This window comes from Penicillium subrubescens (genome assembly GCF_028828155.1).
Source record: "Penicillium subrubescens strain IBT 31985 chromosome Unknown utg000002l_segment0_segment0, whole genome shotgun sequence".
Taxonomy (NCBI): domain Eukaryota; kingdom Fungi; phylum Ascomycota; class Eurotiomycetes; order Eurotiales; family Aspergillaceae; genus Penicillium; species Penicillium subrubescens.
In genome coordinates this window covers 6,341,473-6,362,283 of record NW_026643152.1, presented here as the reverse complement: position 1 = coordinate 6,362,283, position 20,811 = coordinate 6,341,473, and the positions used below count along the sequence as shown (strand labels likewise).

The following is a 20,811-nucleotide window of genomic DNA, read 5'->3' as shown; positions in this document are numbered from 1 at the left end:
CGAGCAGCCACTCTATCACTCCCCCGCCACGCCGGTCGTAAGCGAGGTATTGCAAGGCTGGCCAGCCGCCGCCCAACATGACCACCGAATTCCGTATGCCCATCCATCAGGGTCCTCCTGCTCGGAAACCAATGCCCAGCCAACAAGCCGGTTACCCTTACCAGGCCTATGATGCCCCGCGCAACCTCGCGCCTCACTCCGCCTACCCACAAACCACCCACAGCCGCACTCGCACTACTTCATCCCACGTGCTCCCCGCCTACGCCTCGAATTCCCAACAGCAATACCAAGGTATCCCTGGCCCTGCCGTCTCGCCGCATACAATGGCCCCTCCTATCGGGTACCCTTCGTCCCGCCGCATGTCCAGCACAACTACTTCGACCAACTCGACCGGCAACATGCCCCAAGGTGGACCCGATATCCGACGGAGCGCTTCCAACCGCTCAGCCAGCTCGCAACTTGGATATGTCGCCCTCATGCGCCGACAAAAGGCGACCGTGTGGTGCGATCGAGCACAGCCCGAGGACGCCCGAATGCGGGAACAGGCTCTGCGGGATAAGAAGAGAGCTTACCTCGAGGTTCATGGCGCCGGGCGCTCATCAACCATCGCAAGTGGCAAGATTCGACACGGAACCAAGGCTGGCATGGACTTCTCCCCGTCGAACCTGGTTGGTGCTAAGGTGCCGGTTCGTCTAAGTGCCAACGAAATCGGTGAGGAGGATGATGATGCCCGCAGCAACGAGGAGCGAGGCATGCACCGGAGGACTGGCAGTGGCCGCAGTTCTCTCGGAAGCAACCGTGGAAGCAACCGATACCCTAGTGGTTATCAGCGCCAGCAGACCATGGGAAGCAACAGCACACCTCCGAATGAGAAGTCTGATCTCCCTGGTGTCTCTGAGAACACACCCGCCGAGAAACATGCAGAAGAGAAGAGCCGACTGTCATCATTGGTCAAGGACGATGCCGCTACAACACACACGACAAATAGTAGCGAGCAAGAAGACTTTGTACCAGACATGGAAGCTCCAAGTGCAGTCGTGACGGCTGCCCAAAAAGCCAAAAAGGCAGATGACCTACGGCGACGAGGCAGTGTTGATGATCGCACTACATCAATGACCAATGTGCGGTTATTCGTCGCAAACCCAGACCTGAGCGATTAAAAATGGTCTATTCTCGGGAAATCAATCTCCCCTTCTATCTCTTCCTATTCACGCAGCGCCTGTTCTCTTACCTCCTTTATTATCTGCCTGCTTTTTTTCATAATCTCTCTTCGTGGTTCGCTTTTCTTATGATCGCTTACACCGCTGCACATAATACCTCGCCTACTGAATCTCCGTGCTTGGTGTCGCGCTTGACAGTCTTGATGACTGCTTTTTGTGCCACAGTTGTTGTCAATATCCCCTGCTCTTTCTTTTATGTTTTCTTGCTAGCTCTGTCTCTCCCATTTTCCTTTTGATCTTCTGGCTGCAAGGCTGAGGCATCCTCTGAGTAGGATTTTGGCTCCTGTGTGCACTTTTTTCTACTCCTGCATCCGGGCTTGTCCTGGCTTTATTTTGTCCGTATAGTTTTCAATCTGAACAAACATACTAATTGTAAGATTATGCGAATAATCTGTTTGTTCTCCAGTATTTTATAGTAATTGTTTTCTATGCTCCTTGTATTCCTATCATCTGCTTCAAGTTGGTATCTTCGTTGACTTTAGCGCATTGCTTAAAAACCCTCTTTCGAATTTGTCCTCATAAATAACCCTATGAAACCTGCTCTTGTCGAAAGCAGTCCTCATGCCCAGAAGTGGTGATATTACATAATAAAACACGTGCCTTATCGGACGCGTTGCGCGAAACCCCATTAACGCGTCCCTGCCAGCCCACAGTTCTCCCCTTCCAAGCCAGCCGATCAAGACCCTCCAATAATTGCGGGCATTGACAGAGAAAATCTCATTCACTTATATGGTCACTCTGTCTCTATTTACACGGTTATCCAAATTCATGTCAGCTGGTCGGATTCGGAATAAATATATGTTGCTGGTCTCGTGTCGCCGCACCCAAAACGACAACCGATTACCTCGTCACCGATGGACTCGAGAATGAGTTTGTCACCCCTACCTCAACAACCCTCTTTCCCGGCATCTCCGTCATCAGCGTCAAGAAAGCGCTCAATACAAGATACCGAAGATACCACCTCTTCAAATCCGGGTCACCAGCGGCCTCTTATCGATTACACTACAGAGAATCAAGAAAATCGTGACCCTGCGCTGCCAATTCCCTCGAAGGAGAACTCATTAACACCACTCGAACGACCCCTCGCACTACCCGCTCCACCATCTGTCGAGATTACTGTAAGAGCCAGTGACTTGATCCTCATGTCGGGTTCCAAAGAGACCACCCCTTGCTGTGTGTCCTCTTCAGATGAGCCACTCCCACCGCCAACTTCATCATCACCAAAGAAATCCGAATCGGCATCTACACCCGCTGGTAAAAAGCGAAAGCTTTCGCCGGCCAGTCAAGATGCCAAGCAGCAGGAAAAGGAAGCTCGGGAACGGCAAAAGCTAGAAGAAAAGGCAAAGAAGGAGGAAGAGAAACGCATTAAGGCCGAAGAAAAGAAGAAGCGGGACGAGGAGCGTGAAGAAGAGAAGCGTTTGAAGGAGGAGGAAAAGAAGAAGCGAGAGGCGGAGCGTGAAGAAAAGAGGAAGGCCAAGGATGAGGAAAAAGCCGCCAAAGAGGCTGCGAAGGAAGAGGAGAAAAAGCGCAAGGAGGAAGAAAAGCTCAAAAAGGAAAGAGTATGTCCTGCTGAAGGTCTTCATACTTCTGCGACATCTTCACTAACTTGACTCTCCAGGCTCAACTCAAACTCAACTCTTTCTTCGTAAAACCCTCATTGCCTTCCAAGTCCACTGGACCGGCACCAAGCACCTTCACTTCTCCGAAAAAGCCAACGCCAACCACCTCGGAGCTTCCCCTCACAAATTCACCCAAGTCAAACAAGTCTGACTACGAAAGGACGTTCCCAGAATTTTTTCTCCAGTCTCACACTCAGCTCGCACCCTCCCATCGGTTTGAGCGTGATCCAGAGGCTCTCACCCACGTTCGTCAAAAGCTGGATGCCACTTTGAATGCCACCCAGACGACCTCCCATCCAGACTTACCGTTCCGACCCTCGGAAATCTTTCACTTGATCCCGTTCCATCGACGCTGCGGCCGACCTAGGCAGTCCGTCAAGGAGATACTTCTGCGAATCCAGAACAGCAGTGACGACTCCCTGATGGAACTTGATAGTAAGGACCAAATTAAAGCTGCTGAGGATGCCCGTGATATCCTCCGCCAGATTCCCATGAAAACCCTCAGGTTCAGTGAGGACGTACGTCCTCCGTACCAGGGCACATTTACACGCCCGGTGCCCGAGTTATCTGCACGAAGGCTTGCAAGAAATCCTTGGCACCGTGGCCTCCCTGAAGTGAACTACGATTATGATTCTGAGGCCGAGTGGGAGGAGCCTGAGGAGGGTGAGGATTTGGACTCGGAAGAGGATGAGGAAGGGAGTGATGACGGCGACGATGACATGGATGGCTTCTTAGATGACGATGACGATGCTCTTCTGGGCGGGAAGCGTCGGCTCATTGTTGGTGATCTCGAACCAGTGTCAAGTGGCCTTCGCTGGGCTGCAGATGGCGTTGATGATGATATGAAGGCATATCAAGCCGAGACCATCTCCGACGGAGTCAAATTCCCGATTGATCCCTTTTCGACAGCTTACTGGGAGAAGCCCAAGCCAAAGCCCGCCGAACCAGCGCCCACGCAGACACGGATTGCTCCTGCTAACACGAATACTCTGGACGTCTTTCGAGTCACCACTCCGTCGGGCGCGCTTGCTGTTGCTCCTGCAAAACCGCCTGCGACTGGCAAGGCCAAACGGCCTTTCCCGCCAGAACAGCTGAGTGAGTTTAGACAGGCGGTCGAAGCTAGTGACTTGAGCAAGATTGGGACTGTGGAAATTCTGAAGAAGAAGTATGTTGTGGTCGCCTCAAATCCCTCGTATCTGTGCTTTTGCTGACGTTACATTTAGGTTTCCTAAGGTGCCCAAGGATACGCTCAAGGCGACCCTGGACCAGTACGCTGTGCGCGTTGGTCAGAAGGAAAGCGAAAAGAAATGGGTATGGCGCTGACCACCCATTACCTCGGCTCAACACTCTTCTCTTGACCTAGTACTTTGTTTGGTTTATGGAGAGTAGATACTACATGCATTATGATAGGCGTTTTCTGTTGGATTCAAGAAAGGAATCGGCATTTGTGAGGATTATTGATGAGAATACTTTAGCATTATCATTCTATTGGACCTGCTGGTTCTCGTTTTCGGTGAAAGTGAGTTTGGTGCAGTTTGGAATGGGATCTCTCCGATATGCAGTATCATTTTATGTATCGTATTGCATCGCTGGCGGGTCTAGGTACATGTTGTGTCCTTCGGTAGTTTGTACCAGGCTCGAGCCAATGAGGATGACAATACGAACCGCTCTGACTATCGTGGTCGTATGTAGATGCAGCACGACGTGTAGGATCATGGATATGAGACTTGCATTATCTGGAAGTTGACTCATCTTGGATGTCATTATTGTAGGATGAGCAGTCATGGCTGGTATGATCATTAGAGGGGGTCATTATGTACATAGCTTGGGCATGTCAATATAGTATGGACTATGGAAGCGCGCATCATGAAACGTTTGATTCTAAAATCCCCGAGGGGCAAGATAATTTAACACCAATATCTACCGACGGTCTCTTTGCTTATTTCTGCTCATTTTTTGCTTAATTGTTTATTTGCTCCTTTGTCCAACTCTATCTGGTCTGATTCGCAACGGGAAGAAACAGGCGTATGGAGCAAGCCGTATAGATTGTATTTCTATGTGTACTCTGTCTCCTCCTTGGTCAACTTCACCCCTCCCTTCCCCACTGTCCAGCTTGCTTCTCTCCCTGCATGCAACGAGACTTTTCAGCATGCTTTTTTCTCGCCTGCAGTTTCTTCCTGACAAGTTGACACAATAATCCCCCCCCCCCCTCTTCCTCACACCCGCGCAGCCTGTCATTGGCTCCAGCCCCGACCAGCCAGCCAACAAGACGCTGACTCCGCAGAGGCCAAAGGAGGGCGGCGGGCGAATCATCGTGATCCGCTCGTCTGTCCACCTCATTCCTGCATGCAGTGCCAGCGCATCGTGCCCGTGTACTCGGAACTCGCGGCCAATGTACTGAATGCTGGACTGGACTGTAGTTGCTGGACTGACTGGCTTTACGTTACAGAGTTACTATTGTACTAACCTCTGAAGCACTGGATCTCCCCTTGCTGCTTTTCCCAACTTACCAAGTTTATACTAGGTACCGCCTACTTTAGTCTTCTCCGAGACAAATCGCCTGCATCAGTCCGTTTCGAGTCGCTTCGTGCTGTTGTTCCGACTTGCACCCAGCAGAATCCCCGTTTTACCGCGTGATTTTTCCCTTCCTTTCTATACCCTCTCCCCTCTCTCTTTCCCCTTCTCTCTCTTTCTTGTGATTCTCCCCTTTGATCGTCGATCTCGAATCTGGGATTCTTTTTTCTCAACTTCTTATTCTCCGCCATCGCGAGAATCCATCCTGGACCCGATCGATCATCCTCCTCTCCCCTCCGACCGGGTGCTTCGTCCCTCTCATGAGCCCCGGCCAGTTGTTTGCCCCGCGATAGAACCATGCGATAAGGATCCGCCCACGGCGGCCAGGGGCATCTCGCGACTGTGCACTCCCCTCGCTGGCGCGACCCAAAACGAGATGCTGGACTACCAGTCAGAGGACTATTTGTCGTCCTCGCTGGCTTCAGCAATTAGTGAGTGATCTTGAACTTTCATTCTATGCACTTTTGCCCCCGAATTTCAGCTCCCCTTTTCCCATCTTCGGCGGCGATTGCGTGGGGTGGAGAAACACCCGCCACCGTTCTCCGCGTTACCGCCGTCGGTGCCTGACTACTTACTTGGCTTCCCAATCTGATCTGATATGCTTTCTCCTTTCCCTCCCAGCCGTGCGGATGCCCGTTATCCAGACTGATCCACCCGGTGATGATCCATCGCATCGGGCGGATCCTGCATCAGTCCCTCTGCCCCCTTCCCCTCCAGCATCGCCCATCTTGCCAACAGTTTCGCCCGTGCCAGAGGCGGATCCAACCGTGGGGCCAGGTGAGTTGGGTGGCTCGGGCCGATCCAGTCCCAAGTTAAGAATGGCCGACTCCTCTCGGCCTGAATCTATACGCCCGACCACAGCTTTCGCGATGCGCGCGCCTCCTCCAGAGGTAGAAGATGTGCCCCAGGTTTCGTTCGAGGAGTTTGCCATGCGCTATCGCCAAAGCCAGCGCAAACGGGCCCAAAGGAAGCGCCTGGAAAAGCGCCTCCGCGCAACCAAGGTATCCATTGGAAACTCTGCGCGCATGATCCGGGTGGGAAATACGATCCAACGAGGTCTGGTTGAAGCTCTCAAACATGATGACAAGGCCAATTTCGTTGCCCTCTATCATACTCTTTTTGACCTTCAGGAGTCCTGTGTTTCCAGCGCTCTCCTCGATGAGCATCAGGACTACCTGCCAGATGAACGGGAGCTATCCCCAGAATCCGAACTGGATCGTTCTTCTGACTTCTTTCACCAACTCAGCCCTCAATCCCGTGCGGACTTGTTGGAGATTTTGCGTCTGGTTCGCTCTGACCCGCAGTTCTTGGTTGACCGTCTTCGCAGCTTTACCTCTGCTCAACTGGCCGCATTCACTTCCCCGGCCACCACATTGGACTCCGGAGACCCTGCTTTTCCTTCCTCTTCATCCCGGCTCCGCGGCCAATATGCTTTTAATCGAAACCCGGCCCAATTTGCCTCGTTCAAGAACCATGCGTATGCCTTTGAAAGGACCGATCCATTAACCATCTTGCTTTGTAACGTGTTTGCCGCACCACTGGATCCCGAGTCTCCCGAGGCCAGGTTACGTCTGGATGTGTGGTCGACTGTCTGCGCCCAACTAATGTCCCATGGTAGCAGTAAATTTTATCCTCTCATTGGCCAGATTCTTTCCTCCTGGGCCACGGGCTGCAATTGGAAAGCCCGTCCCAAATTTGAACTCTACCTGATGGATATCCTACAAACTGGAGCGTTTCTTTTGGAGCATATAGCCAGCCCTGCCGGATTGGATTTCGCCCCTGATGCCTGGGACCCTTTGCGGACGGACGTTGCTGAGGAGTTCTTTGCTTCTGCCGTGGATAATCTTTTCCGTGTCCTGGATGATCCGGATGGCGGATTCCCTCGTGCAGTCTTGCAATTTGCCAAGGCTGTTCTGAGGAAAATGGAATCTCCTGACAGTCGCAGTCGTTTCCTCGAGTACCTTTTCGTACAGTGGTTCTTCCCCAAGTTCCTCTACAGCGCTTTGACATACCCCGAGGTATGTGTTCTCTTGACTGATTTAACTTACTGATTTACCAACTTTTGTGTCTTTTAGACACACGGTTTGTTGCTAGACTTTCATATTCGAAAAGATGCCCGCGAGAAGCTGCTTGGTCAGGTTGGGCTACGCGCGTACTCTCAAGTATTTGCTGTTCTTCGGTCCATGTGCGTGTGCACTGAGATAGTCCTGGTTGGGCTTTGGAGCTTGCTGACTATTTTCCAGGCATCACTTCTCGATTCTTCGTCCGTCAATCAAAGAACACGTTGACAACATGCTTTCCCGATTCCAGAGTACAGTCCCTTCCGATTCTGCGACAACTGGACTATTCACTCAACGCGATCACACAATCCGCCGCGACTCCACGTCAAACTTTCTTCTACTGTCCTCAACGGATACTCTCACATTGTTAGACGCTCTTTTCCCGCAGATCTGCTCTCCGGTGCATTCATCGCCAGCTTCCGCTGGTATGCCATCCTGGTCAACCAATGTTTCCCCATCGTACCACCTGCGTCCCGAGCCACCCATGGAACCTGGTTTCTTCCGGCCAAACCCTGAATTGAGCCCTAGGCCGACATCACAGAGCGGTTCTATCCTCTCCGTGGACTCTTCACATGTCTCCGTTCTTGAGAGCGGAATTGTACAGACTGCTGCAAGAATTCGCTTCGAGCTGAGCGACCTAGATGAACCAAGTGAACGAGCCAGACTAGAGCCCCCCTCTGAGGAGCACTGGACAGTATTCTCTGTTACCAATGACGGCCATGGTCTCACGTGGAGTCTCCTCGCAGACCAGGTGAACGGACCATCCAAAGGCTCTGCCATAGATAGTGACGATGACACACATTCCACCTGTCTAGGCCTGGAGGAGAACCACGAGGCTCTTCAAACTGCGATCATCCGTCTTGTTAAAGAGAGTCATGTTTATGATGTGGACGATTATAAGCGCTCCCCCAGAAGCATGCAAGTGGCGTCAATCTCACTGAAACAGCAATTTACCCAGGCAATGGCTTCATCCCAGAACGACTCCGACTTTGTTGGTGCGCACTACTGGTGGAATGCCTCCCGGCAGCTACGCCAGGGGACACACCCGGCGGCCTCCTCAAGTGATACATGGATCCTAGGTCCCATGCACAGATCCTGCACTCGTTCATTGGAAAACTCGATGGCCGTCATTGAGCGATGCGAAAATGACTTTGTGTCTCTCGACCAAAGCCTGCACCGACTCCAGACGCAGGTCAAGGCGCTCATGGCTACCGTCTCCAAAGTTCGCACCAAGATGTGGTACATGACCGATGTGAAGAATTCTATGAGGTACGAAGAAGCCCGACATGTGACCATGGCTCTCAAGATGATCTATTCCGCTCGGCCGTACAATACCGAGATGCCGGAAGAATCACGGTCTCGGTCCGGAGCTCGTTCGTTAGGGGGATCACTGTTCCAAAAGCCGGAGGTGCAGGTTATGAACATGATGAAAGCACCTAGCAGCCAGGGTGGACCTAGGAAAATGTCCGATGAACAGGTAGAGTTGACTCGCAAGTGGCTGGCCCACAGCGGGATTGAGAACTTCTGCAAGGGCGAGGAGCGAATCCATCGGTTCTGCTACGAGGTGCGGACCAGCATCAACCGTCTAGTGGGTGAAACGATGGCAGAAACACCGGTGCTTTGGGCAAGTGAATTGTTCCAGAGAGAGCGGGCAAGATACGAGGGCTATGGCTCTCGAGCTTTCCCGGGTCTATCAATGCCCACGACCCCTCGGCCTTCTACTAATGCGAGCGAGGATTCGTTACACTCTTCTCAGCTTCATGGTGCCAATCTCCCCGTGCCTGATCTACTCGCACGCTCACCTCAGGATCCGCCGTCCTTTTTGGGTAGCAAGTCGTCTATCCAGAGCCTGATTCCAGACAAATACCGGGCTACGCGTGATCTGCCTTCTATCGATGTTTCTTCTATTGGAGGGTCACCTGGTCGCGCTGCTTCGACATCAACCGGTGATACTTACAGCACCTTCTGGTCCGCGGGACAACGCCAGCCCATGTACGCCGGTAGTGTCTCCACTGCCTACTCCCGGCCCCCATCCATGTTCAGCGAAGGTGCTACTCGTCAGCCTCGTCGTACCGAACGCAAGACGCATGGGAAGACCGTATTCATGGATGAGCTGCGGCAAACACTCACCAGCCTTCTCTTGAGCGACTTGGGGTCTCCCGTATGGAGCTGTGGCAGCGAAACGGATGCCTGGTTCACGAGTTATCTCGATCAACCCCGCATTCAAGTCCAAATGCAGAGACATGCTGCAGTTCGGAGATTTTACTCTGACTATGAGGAGCGATCAAAGAATCTTCGTGAGAAGCGTCGTTCATCAGGGGGTCGACGGAGCAGGTCTCTGGATAATCCCCGTGGACGTATGCGAACAGACTCGTCAACGGATGCATCGAGTGTTATACAAGAAACGCTAAAGGGCGATGATGATGCTGCTTTCTCATACAAGGGAGTCTTCCACCGACTGATTGAGGTCTTCTCACGCCACGGAAATCCTTTCGTCAAGCTGAACGCGTTGAGAGACCTGAGATCACTGGTAGTGGCGTCGTTGATATCTTCAAATGATGGCAGTCCTGCCGGACCTGCCACTCGTTCCATGTCTGAAACTGAGAGAGGGCGCGCCAATGGCCCTCGGTCACGGGCTACACGACAAAGCTTCTCCGAGGCTCATGCACCTACCATGCCTCAGACAGGCACTGCATTCCCTGCAATGACTCCACCCGAGTCGGTGACCTATGGCTCGAGACGCTCCGACTACTCAACGCCATCGGAAGACCAAATCGTGGCTACCCTGCGCGATCTGATCCTAGAAGTCAAACCCAAGACACTCTTCCGAGACTTGCAGTACATCTCCGCTTTCGTACCTGGGGAGCAACTCAACAAATCCGATCGCGGAACCGCCTTCCTCCAATTCGGACTGGCTGCACTAAGTCTCAAGGATGAAGTGTGTCATAGCATGGTCGAGATTGCAGACCGTATTGTCTCTCAAGAGCTCATGCGACGACATGCAGGGGCCGACTTCTACCCGCGACCCAGCCCTGCCGGCCATGCCATTGAAGATGCAGCGGCGATGTGGATCATCACCGCTAAAGAGGGCAATCCGGTTGCACAGCGCGAGTTGGCCATTCTCTATCTTACACATCCTGAACGTCTCCAGCGTGTTACACTGCCACTTACTCGGCCGCGCGATACTTTCAAGGCTGAGATGATGTACCGCCGTGGAAAGGACTCCAAGTCTGATCCACAGAGTATGTGTCTGGCACTTCACTGGATGCAGCTTTCAGCCAACGGAGGCGATCTGCTTGCACGCAATCGTCTCCGTGAGCGTGAGGAGTTTGATTCCATTGCATGAGAGTTTTTATCTTTATTTTCTGATTCATTCGTTTCTTGATTCGCCGCTTTTAAGTACTACGGTTCTTTCACTTTTTCTTGACCTATTTTCTTTTCTGTTCTTTTCTTTTCTTTTCGTGGCTATTACGAGGCAGGCCTTGGATTTTTATTTGCATATACAGATACCCCCTTTCTTGGGCGATTGATCTGGTGTTAGAGGAGAATCATCTTTTGGGACGCCATCCTCTTTGTTGGTTCTGGGGCTGTTGTAGGGTGTGGGAGTACCATGGCGTTACTATTTTTTGTTTCATCTTCTCGCATTGAAAGACTGGAAGAGGCCTATCATTTTTACCATTGCTTTATCAAGCGAACCCTTCGATGTTGAGAGAGTTGTGGAATGAGATATATTAAACAGGAAATATTATTAAATCTGAAACATTCACGTGTGTGTCTAAGTGCGGGTATATTTAGTTGTTGCTCTTGAAGCCTACCTAAATATATCATCAGGTTTCAAAGTGGCTATCACTTCCAAACACCGCCAGATCATTCCTTCAGACAAAATACTCTGTCGCTGGTGGATCTCACTTTAATGCCCAACGGCCTAACCGTGGAAATTCGCGGGCGATTCCCGTGGGATAGACTACAACCCATGAGATGCCCGTTTCTGCCGAAGACGTCAGGCGCCAAGCCCAACGTCATTAGGCCCCACGTGCCTCACCTTTGCACATTCAACCTTGCAGCTGACTCCATATTCGCGGCTGATATATGCCTCACTTCCCTCTCATTCCTCCACCCAGCCCTGACCTTTTGCTCAGTGCCCTCCAACTTGTCCCAGCTGAGCAGCTAAGCCTCGTCTGACAAAGCCGACTCGTCAGCCCACCTGGTCAACATTAACCCCTCCAAACAATTTCGTGTCTACGCCCACTTGAAAATCGGACGGTATCTTCGTCCTCTTTTCACTAACCATCCACGATGACGACCGCACCGCATTTGCCGGCTAAGGCACACAGCACTGATGATGTGCACCCACGGCCTAAAGGTGAGTATTTCTACTTGAATACAGCTCCAGCTAAGACTTACCCCTGGGTGCTCGAAATCTCGAAACCTCGCACACCCGGAGATTAGCTAACTAAGCCGCACTTGTTTCGCGATCCAGGTATCCTGAAGAACAGCAAGTCCTTCCAGTCTGCTCCCGTCCCTGCCCCAGCTGCAGTACCACCCGCCATTCCATCCATCGCCGAACCCGAAGACACCAAGGAGCTCACTCTCCAAAACACCCTGGTAAACGCGGGACGACGTCGTTCGTCATCCGCCGCAAACCCAGGCTCGTCTTCGCGCCGCCAATCTCTCGCAAGCCAACACGACGACAACCAGCCTCGTCTGCAGTGGGATGAAGCAAACCTGTACCTGACCGAGCAGGAGCGCACTGCGAAAATGAAGATCGACGAGCCAAAGACCCCCTACGCCCCGCACTACGACCCCGCCGAGGACGAGGAGGAACTCCGGCTTGCAGAGTCTAGGGGGAGTCTTATTGATGCGCAGGACGTGGTGGTTGATGAACTCGATAAGACCACTCATGGTGACCACCATAAGAAGGGTGTGTCGGAGGATGATATTCCGGATCTGGAGCTCGGCGAGGCTGAGGAAGGTCTGTCTGGTCTTGGTCAGGAGACTCCTGAACAGCGCATTTATCGTGAGCGGAGTATGAGCGTGGAATCTCATAAGAGCGATAAGCATGTTGTCGTTGAGCCTGATATCAATGGTGATGCGCCTGCAAGTGGTGATGATCTTATGACCACTGAAGAGGCCAAGGAGAAGCATCGCCAGTTTGAGGAGCACCGGAAGAAGCATTATGAGATGCGGAATATCAAGGAGTTGCTTGCGTATGTTAACCTAACCTACTGGTTACGCTTGGTGTTTGCTTTTTGAGGCTCAGCTAATCTTTTCCCACAGGCACCCCGAGGAAGAAGAGGACGAAATGGAAGAAGACGAGGACATGACTGAACCCAGCGTCCCTCAAATCCCCTCGCAGTTCCGCAACGGCGGTCGGTAATGCTTCATCCCGGACACTGTCTGATCACTTCTTTTTTCCAAACAGTCTCTTCACACGGTGATGCTGTCACACCGAAACAGCCACGACAGATTTCCATCCTGTTTCTTCTCTTCTCTTTCCTTCCCCTTTCTACGTTCGTTGTGTTATTTGTATATTCCCCAGCGGTGTTTTTGTTTTCAGTCCCCTTTCATCCCTGATTGATTCGTTTGATTCGATCAACACACATTCTTCAAGGCATGCAGACTGCGTTTCTATGACTTCCTTGGTTTTGGTGGTTTTATTTCGAGCAATCAATAACGTAAACCTAGGCTAGGCCCCTTAGTGCAAGGGGTGTTGCCTGCATTAGAAGATGAGAATTACAGTTATTCTTAAATTCACATATCTTAAAGTTACTTCTTTTGCCCTAAGATAGATTTGGCTAAAGTAGGTACTCGGGGAATTTCTTGGATTAGACTGAGTTGCCGAAGTAAACCAAAACCTTTGCAAAGCTAAATGCAGAGCTCTTTGTTCATAAGTGAGAGAGCCTCCCTAGACGTAAGTATGTATAGAGGCATGGGAACATTCAGACATGGACAAAATGAAGACAACGAGGTAATAGGTAACAAAAAATAAAAAATAAAATAGCAAGCCCTGGTTTCGATCCAGGTACCTTCGGGTTATGAGCCCGACGCGCTTCCTATGCGCCAGCTTGCTTTGTTATTGAAAAAAGAATGAGTCATTTCGAGATATGTGGGTGGATCCTCGCAATTTAGGGTATGTAAGAGTTTGGGTGAAGATTTTCCATTGTTCTTTGATCTTCTTTGCTAACCGCATTTGGTTAGACCGGGTTTGGTGGTGTGTGATGTTTTGCATTTTGGGGATTTTACTGTGGATGTAAAAATTTAGGCTGAAGTAATATATATATATTATTTTGGGTTTGATAAGGTTAGTAAGGCTATGAAATGCTTCCAAGCGTATGTCTTTGTCTCTGGTTGTCGTCCTAGGTGGGTGTCTATTGGGGCTGGGTGTGGTGTGTACTAGCCGAAGGCGTTTGCGCCAGTCGTAACCTTAATGTATACTTTGCTTGTTTATTGATGAGCAGTCGCCTGGACTAAAATGCATAGATTCAAGAAATATCAAAAGAAGAGAGATACTTGTGGCGAGGGGCCGTATTTTCCATTGTTGATTTACACTATATTCGGTTATGAGCAAATCAATGCGTAAAGGTTAATTCGGCGATCTACTGATCGACAAGATAGACACGTTGTATGTAATGACTTATGCCAAAAATCATAGGTCAAGTTCTTTCTGGCTACCTCATATCGCTGTCAAATTGACCGAGCTTCTTCCAACCGGGTATTGTAGTATTTCCTGCTGCGTTCTGCAAATACAGGCTAAAAGAAAGAAACCGACAGCAGGAGGGACGAAAACAGAACAATGCTGACCTTTCTGATTTAGGGATTCCGAGATGTCGTTTTCCTCAGCAGACATGTCTGAGATATGTCGGGCTCGTAGGTTCGTGCTATTCTTGCTTGCTCCAACAAGTTACAATAGCGTACTTGAACATGGGAATGTAATCAGAATCAAATATATTAGATGTTTTCAGACTGCTCCGAGAATATAGTATTGCTCTCCCGGATTAGGAATTACTAGAAATTGTGGCAGATAGAAAGGTTTTTCCATCTTCTGCCCTAGACCGGCCTCTGATGGAGTCATTTCGAGGAAAAGATTTCATCACACAGGAAAATAAGGACTGCGTTGTCATGAGAATGTGTCTAAGCTCCCCTCTGCATGTGACTGTACGTGCTGAGACAGACCTAGAGGAGACCTCTGGAATTCTAGCCGGGTATCTGCAGAAGAGTGACACCAAAAAGAGTAACAATGGCGAGGATGCTTCCAAGTTTATAAAATGCATGCTTGCTCCCTATTTTCTGTAGAGGGGCATCCAGAATTCGAAAATGGGAGCGCTCATAAGTCTTTAATACCTTGCTGTTGCAGCAAGTGCGCTAAGCTATGCCGATACGACTCAAGATCCTCTATGTCTCGTGCCCTGTCTGATGACGAGCCTTAAACAATCTACCTGCCACGGGGATATCCTGTCATCCCTATGCTCTAATTCAACCTTTGAGAGCTTCAGGGCAAATGACCATTGCTTCATCACCTGTGGAGTGGATCCAAAGCTAAGTAAGAGAAACGGGCTAGCACCGAGAATAGGTCGAGCTCCGGTTAATGTACTGTAGTTAACTCTACTATTCAGGAAGCAGAGAGGAGGTGCCAGCACACTGTGTTACCATACAATTGAAGATATATAGCTAGGTACAATGGAAATAAGTATTCTGGTCTAGAAGCTGTAAGGAGCGAGGTAAAAGCAATGATTTGCCAGAAAGACCTTCATAACAACATAGCTTGGCCTGGATGAGAGAGCATTACTATACGGAGGAGGTAGCGTTTATTTTGCACTCCACTATTTCAATTGCCAAGTTCAAAGTCCTCCTCATTTCCCCAGTTGTGGTCTAGCGCTCCTGCTTAATTTCGTTTAATTGATGACTGTCCGATAACGGAGTACAGATTATACAGTCAGTAGTCTAGATGAAAGACTGACATGCTCATTTGCACAGATGCACTCATACACAAAGACTGATTGACATCTCTTGCCTAGTATCAGCTTGTTAGCTTGCCCTCCATTGACAGGTGAGTTTGATTGTCGATCGGACCAGACACCAGCGAATTGTCTTCGCTATCGATTCCCGTGCTATATTTAAGTTGCGGCCTCACAGATCCATAGCGCGAATCATTTCCCCAATCTGCACCCGGCTCCAACTAGTTAACCAATGCAAGTCTAGAACCTCGTTTAAAATTCACCATTGACTGGTACTCAGGGGCTACAAATTTCCCCGGGCTCGATGCTGACCCCCTAGAGTCTCAGCTGTAGGCCCATCGGGTTGACAGGTGGGGACGGCAGTGGATCCGGTCGATAGGCCGACTTATCGAGGCAGCGATACCCCTGCCTCGTTTATTTTTCTTCCCCTGAACGTTTCGTTCACTCTTTTCCTTTTCTTTAACCTTCAGACTCTTCTAATTCTTCTTCCAAGACAATCACAACAATGTCGGACCAAAAGCCCGTCGAACAGACCCCCGTGGCCGAGCCCGAGAAGCGTGAGGAAGCTCCCGTAGTAGCTGCGGAAGCTCCTGAAGCTCCTGAAGCTAGCGACAAGCCATCGGAAACTCCCGCGGCTGCAACCACCGACGCTACCGACAAGGAAGCCGAGCCCAAGGCACAGGAGGCTGTTGAAGAAACCCCTGCTAAGGAGGCAGAGCCCGCGAAAGATGCCCCCGCCGCCCCTGAGACCGAAGCGGCCCAGCCCGAGGAGCAGAAGCCCGAGCAGCCCGCATACTTGACCAAGATTCCCGGTCTGGCTCAGCTGTTCGAACAGCTACCCAAGATCTTCAGCGAGACCAGCTACAATGAGATGTGGGGTGTGCAGCTCAAGGACAGTGAGGATGTGCCCACGGTCAATGTGTTGATCAAATTCCTCCGTGCCAACGAGGGCAACGTCCAGGGTGCCCAGGATCAGTTGCGCAAGGCTCTTGAATGGCGCAAGAAGACCAATCCTCTTGCTTTGATTGAGTCTGGTCGTTACAGTGCCACTAAGTATGGTGGTCTCGGCTATCTGACAACCTATGAGCAGGACGGCCGCCCCCTGGTTTTCACCTGGAACATCTACGGCGCTGTGAAGGATGTTAGCGCGACCTTTGGCGATTCCGACGAGTGAGTGTCTTGATGGATTTTATTACCGCAAAATGGAAATGCTAACTCCCATCCAGATTCGTCAAGTGGCGCGCTGCCCTCATGGAGTTGGCTGTGCAGGACTTAAAGTTGAAGGATGCAACCGAGGTCATCGACTATGACGGCGAGAAGGACCCTTACCAGATGATTCAGGTGCACGACTACCTGAACGTCAAGTTTTTCCGCATGGATCCCTCTGTTCGTGCAGCCACCAAGAAGACCATCGACACCTTCTCCACTGCCTACCCTGAGCTGCTGCGCGAGAAGTTCTTCGTCAATGTCCCCAGCATCATGGGTTGGATGTTCTCCGCCATGAAGCTGTTCCTCAGCCGCAACACCACCCGCAAGTTCCACCCAATCTCTAACGGTGCGAATCTTGCTCGTGAGTTCCCCGCTTCGATTGCGGACAAGATCCCCAAGACCTACGGTGGAAAGGGACTCGAGCTGAAGGATGAGGCACGAACTGTTCAACTGGTGGAGGATAAGGTGGAGAAAGAGGAAACGAAGGATGAGACCAAGCCTGCTGAAGCCTCTACCGAGAGTGCTGCCCCAGCTGTTCCCCCCAAGGATGAGGAACCCGTCAAGAAGGAGACTCCAAAGGAGAAGCCCGTTGAGGAAGCTCCCAAGGAAGAGGCGCTCAAGGAAGAGCCCGTCAAGGTCGAGGCGGCAACCAATGGAGAGCCCCTTAAGGAGGGAGCCCCCCAGGAGGAGATCAAGGCTGTCGCCGAGGAGGCCAAGTAAATTGTGCCCCTTGTTTCTGAATGTGCGTTTTGTTGTGATACCCGGAGGATGAGTAGCTGCCAACGCTCTCTGCCCTTGCTTTAGCCTCAGGCAACTAGTGCCTTTTGTCTGGACTGATATTCCAATTAAAGTCCATACATGAGTAATAATTGATTGTTTCTATCTGGAGATAACACCTTTTCATTCTATCAGTAAGAAGCCTGAGATACATCCGTAGTCACATAGTAGAGTGTTCGTGCCTGAGGCCACCAAGAAAGCTTCTACGGGAGGCCGTAAGACCACTTGTGCAGTACGGCGTCGCGCTCACTTTCTTATCGATCAACTCTCCTGCTTCATACCTCAATCTTAACCAGCAAAGAGTATTGTCGCATTCCATTTCGCCTCTCCTTCGGCTCAAGTGCACCAGTCGCTTCTCAGAATGCGATTCTGCTCCTGATTGGGAGCTTTCCGACCACCCCATTCGCTGAGCGCACCATCCGCGCGCATCCTCCGCTATTCAATCCCTCCCAGATTCATCTTCCGTCGCGATCTCACCTCCAAGTCTGAGATAACCGGTCGCCATGTCCGTCTGGAACCCAGATAATATCCGCGATGTCGCGGAATCGGTCGGTATTACCAACCTCAACCATGATGTGACGGAAAATCTTGCTCGCGACGTCGAATACCGCGTTGCGCAGGTGCTGGAAGAAGCACTCAAGTGCATGCGCCACGGCAAGCGCACCCTCCTCACAACCCAAGATATTTCCCATGCCCTGAGGAATCTGGATGTGGAGCCACTATATGGGTACGAATCCCTTCGCCCATTACGATTCGGTGAAGCGTCGCTGGGCCCTGGTCAACCGCTGTTCTACGTGGAAGATGAAGAGGTGGACTTTGAGAAACTTATCAACGCGCCGTTGCCCAAGGTCCCCCGGGAGGTGTCATTCACTGGTAATTTCACTCAGTCGAAACGTTGCTATTGCTGCTTTGTCTAATCGATGTCATTCTAGGCCACTGGCTGGCTGTCGAAGGCGTTCAGCCATCCATCCCTCAGAACCCCACTGCCGCCGATTCTAGGAACCTCGAGCTGGTATCAAAGGGGCCCAACGCCAATTCCACCTTGGCGGCAATGAGTGGCAGTGGCGAAGTGTCAGTGAAGCCTACCGTGAAGCACGTGCTGTCCAAGGAGCTGCAGCTGTACTTCGAGAAGGTTTGCAGTGCATTCCTGGATGAAACGAGCGAAGAGTACCGCACCTCAGCATATGCTAGTCTGCGGGATGACCCTGGTCTCCATCAATTGGTGCCATACTTCGTTCAATTCATTGCGGAGAAAGTCACCCATAGCCTGAAGGATATATTCGTCCTAACTCAAGTGATGCACATGGCCGAGGCCTTAGTACAGAACGCATCACTTTACGTCGATCCATATGTAAGTTGGCATAAACCTCACCACTTTGCTGACCGTTGAGCGTTTTCGATAGCTGACATTTTCCAGATCGCCTCCCTTGTCCCATCAATTTTGACCTGTCTGGTCGGCCGACAACTTGGCGGAGCCAGCGATCTGTCCGAACAATTCGCTCTTCGTGACCTTGCAGCCTCTCTCCTCGGACTGATTGCGAAGAAGTTCTCCCACTCGTCGCATATGCTTAAGCCTCGTCTTGTACGATCCTGCTTGAAGAGCTTCCTCGACCCTTCCAAGCCGTTCTGTGCCCATTATGGAGCCGTTATTGGACTGCAAGCCGTCGGTGGCGCCGAGGTAGTACGAGTACTCGTCATTCCCAACCTGAGTGATTACTCCAAACTCCTCAGCGATGGCCTCGACGATGCAGCTCGTCGCCCCGCTGCCGAGCGCGTCCTGAGTGCACTTCTCGGCGTCCTAGTCTCTATCCGCGAGGCTCACCCATCTCTGACCAACGGTCACCCCGCAGCCGTGTCGGATGATTTGCGCACACAGTTGACGGAGAAAGTCGGTGGTCTGATTGCCACGAAGATCGTTGAAGCCAACGAAGTGCAGCTGGCTCGCCTTATCGTGGAGGCCTAAAATGCGGACAAGTATTTCCTTTTTTCACATATATCTTTTTTGTTCTGCTTTTTTCAAATCATCAGTATGGGGAATGATCTGCTACATCCATCTGGCATGGCGTTGTGAGCGGGCGTTTCAGGAGGGGAGGAAATGAATCTTTGTGGCTTTGGCCTCTTCATGATATCTTCTCAATTCTCAAATGACATCAATAATACCTATTATATCCACGGCATCGGAGAATAGTCCGCTCTAGCTCCTTATAGGCCCCGTATATCAACGACGGTCGTACTGTACCTGCAGTCCGGTCAGGTGACGTCCGCTTCCACCTTCTTTAAGCTTCTCGTTTCCCCGCCGATCGATTTTGTAACCCGCGGCCAGGCACGAGCCAAAATCCCAATTCTGCCCCGTTTCACCGCTCGCGTGTTCCAAGAATCTCGGCCGGAGCGCCATTTTTTCCTTCTTCAACTCACATCAAGGTATCGTCCCAGATGATTTACGCCTAGCTGTGATTCTTCTCGTGAGTGGCTAATATCTCCGTTCGTTTCATCCCTCGCAAATCTTGTGTTATGTGGCGTTATGGAACACTAAATTGGCGGCCTTCCCTGATGTCAGACAGATTTTGATCCGTAGCGCCCCACCGAGCTCGGGCCCGCAGACAAAATCGCTCACTATCAACTTAACCGCCCGTCTACGGCAAACATTTTTCAGCTGCCACCCCTCCTCTTGAGTCTTCTCGAGGTCTGCAAATTGACCATCGGCTCCCTTACCTTTGGCCAAACGAACATTTTGAGAGAATCCTTCCCTCTCACAACGCGCCTAGCGCAATCAATTGCATTTCGGGTACTCATTGGGCTTTTACGCAAAATCTGACTAGCGCGACTCTTTTCCTGCCTTCGTCACCCCTCTAATGTTCACGACTGTGGCCTCGCGCGACATCGTGCAGTTCTAAGCTGAATTTCCTTTTCTGCCTTTCATGAGCCCGAAGGATCTTCTGCGATTTCTGTCCAAGCCTGCGAAGTATGTGTGCATACTTTTTTTTTCTTTCACCCCTCGGTTACCCCTCACGGAGGGCACCGATCCACAAATTTGGAAGATTCTTGTTTTTTTTTTTCATGTTGGCGCAACAGTTTAGGGCTGGCTGAACTTCTGAAGGCACAACCCTTTTGTCTCTTGCCTACCCACTCCAATTCAACCTGGCCATTTCTCTTTTACACGACGAGTACTAATTATTCCATCGTCTTCAGGCCTCGATAGCACGACTCACGTCGTCACCAGCATTCGACTTTCCTCCATACCTCTTGCACAAAGCAGATACTCTCGTCTGCTAGACCCGATACTTTGACCAGTATCGGTATCTTCCAGCACGAGGGTACTGGACTGACAGTCACAATTCTTTGTAGCATTTTCCTCCTCTCCTTCGCGTTCCTACCTCCTTAGCGGCCCTTCCGGTCT

The 20,811-nt window shown here is 51.0% G+C and overlaps 6 protein-coding genes across 6 annotated transcripts; all 6 read left to right on the top strand.

Annotated features, from left to right (window-relative positions):
- Positions 1–77: 77 nt before the first annotated feature.
- Positions 78–1,160, top strand: N7473_003627 (uncharacterized protein; the record flags this gene model as incomplete). Its single annotated transcript, XM_057149567.1, has 1 exon — positions 78–1,160. One exon carries the CDS (start codon positions 78–80, stop codon positions 1,158–1,160), a length of 1,083 nt encoding a protein of 360 aa, XP_057013221.1.
- Positions 1,161–2,074: 914 nt separating this feature from the next.
- Positions 2,075–4,162, top strand: N7473_003626 (putative chromatin assembly factor 1 subunit A; the record flags this gene model as incomplete). Its single annotated transcript, XM_057149566.1, has 3 exons — positions 2,075–2,779; positions 2,839–4,004; positions 4,063–4,162. 3 exons carry the CDS (start codon positions 2,075–2,077, stop codon positions 4,160–4,162), a joined length of 1,971 nt encoding a protein of 656 aa, XP_057013220.1.
- Positions 4,163–5,789: 1,627 nt separating this feature from the next.
- On the top strand, positions 5,790–10,819 carry N7473_003625 (uncharacterized protein; the record flags this gene model as incomplete). Its single annotated transcript, XM_057149565.1, has 4 exons — positions 5,790–5,844; positions 6,035–7,431; positions 7,489–7,598; positions 7,657–10,819. The coding sequence occupies 4 exons, from the start codon at positions 5,790–5,792 to the stop codon at positions 10,817–10,819; spliced, it is 4,725 nt and encodes a 1,574-aa protein (XP_057013219.1).
- A 950-nt stretch (positions 10,820–11,769) lies between these two features.
- Positions 11,770–12,850, top strand: N7473_003624 (PP1-complex regulatory subunit GLC8; the record flags this gene model as incomplete). The annotated part of the gene is made up of 3 exons (XM_057149564.1): positions 11,770–11,836; positions 11,954–12,680; positions 12,751–12,850. The coding sequence occupies 3 exons, from the start codon at positions 11,770–11,772 to the stop codon at positions 12,848–12,850; spliced, it is 894 nt and encodes a 297-aa protein (XP_057013218.1).
- A 3,042-nt stretch (positions 12,851–15,892) lies between these two features.
- sfh5 (CRAL/TRIO domain protein) lies at positions 15,893–17,526 on the top strand. The gene is made up of 2 exons (XM_057149563.1): positions 15,893–16,598; positions 16,655–17,526. Exons 1-2 carry the CDS (start codon positions 15,934–15,936, stop codon positions 17,355–17,357), a joined length of 1,368 nt encoding a protein of 455 aa, XP_057013217.1. The 5' UTR covers positions 15,893–15,933; the 3' UTR covers positions 17,358–17,526.
- Positions 17,527–17,917: 391 nt separating this feature from the next.
- On the top strand, positions 17,918–19,377 carry N7473_003622 (TATA-binding protein-associated factor TAF6; the record flags this gene model as incomplete). The annotated part of the gene is made up of 3 exons (XM_057149562.1): positions 17,918–18,287; positions 18,347–18,765; positions 18,832–19,377. The coding sequence occupies 3 exons, from the start codon at positions 17,918–17,920 to the stop codon at positions 19,375–19,377; spliced, it is 1,335 nt and encodes a 444-aa protein (XP_057013216.1).
- Between the last annotated feature and the right edge of the window lie 1,434 nt (positions 19,378–20,811).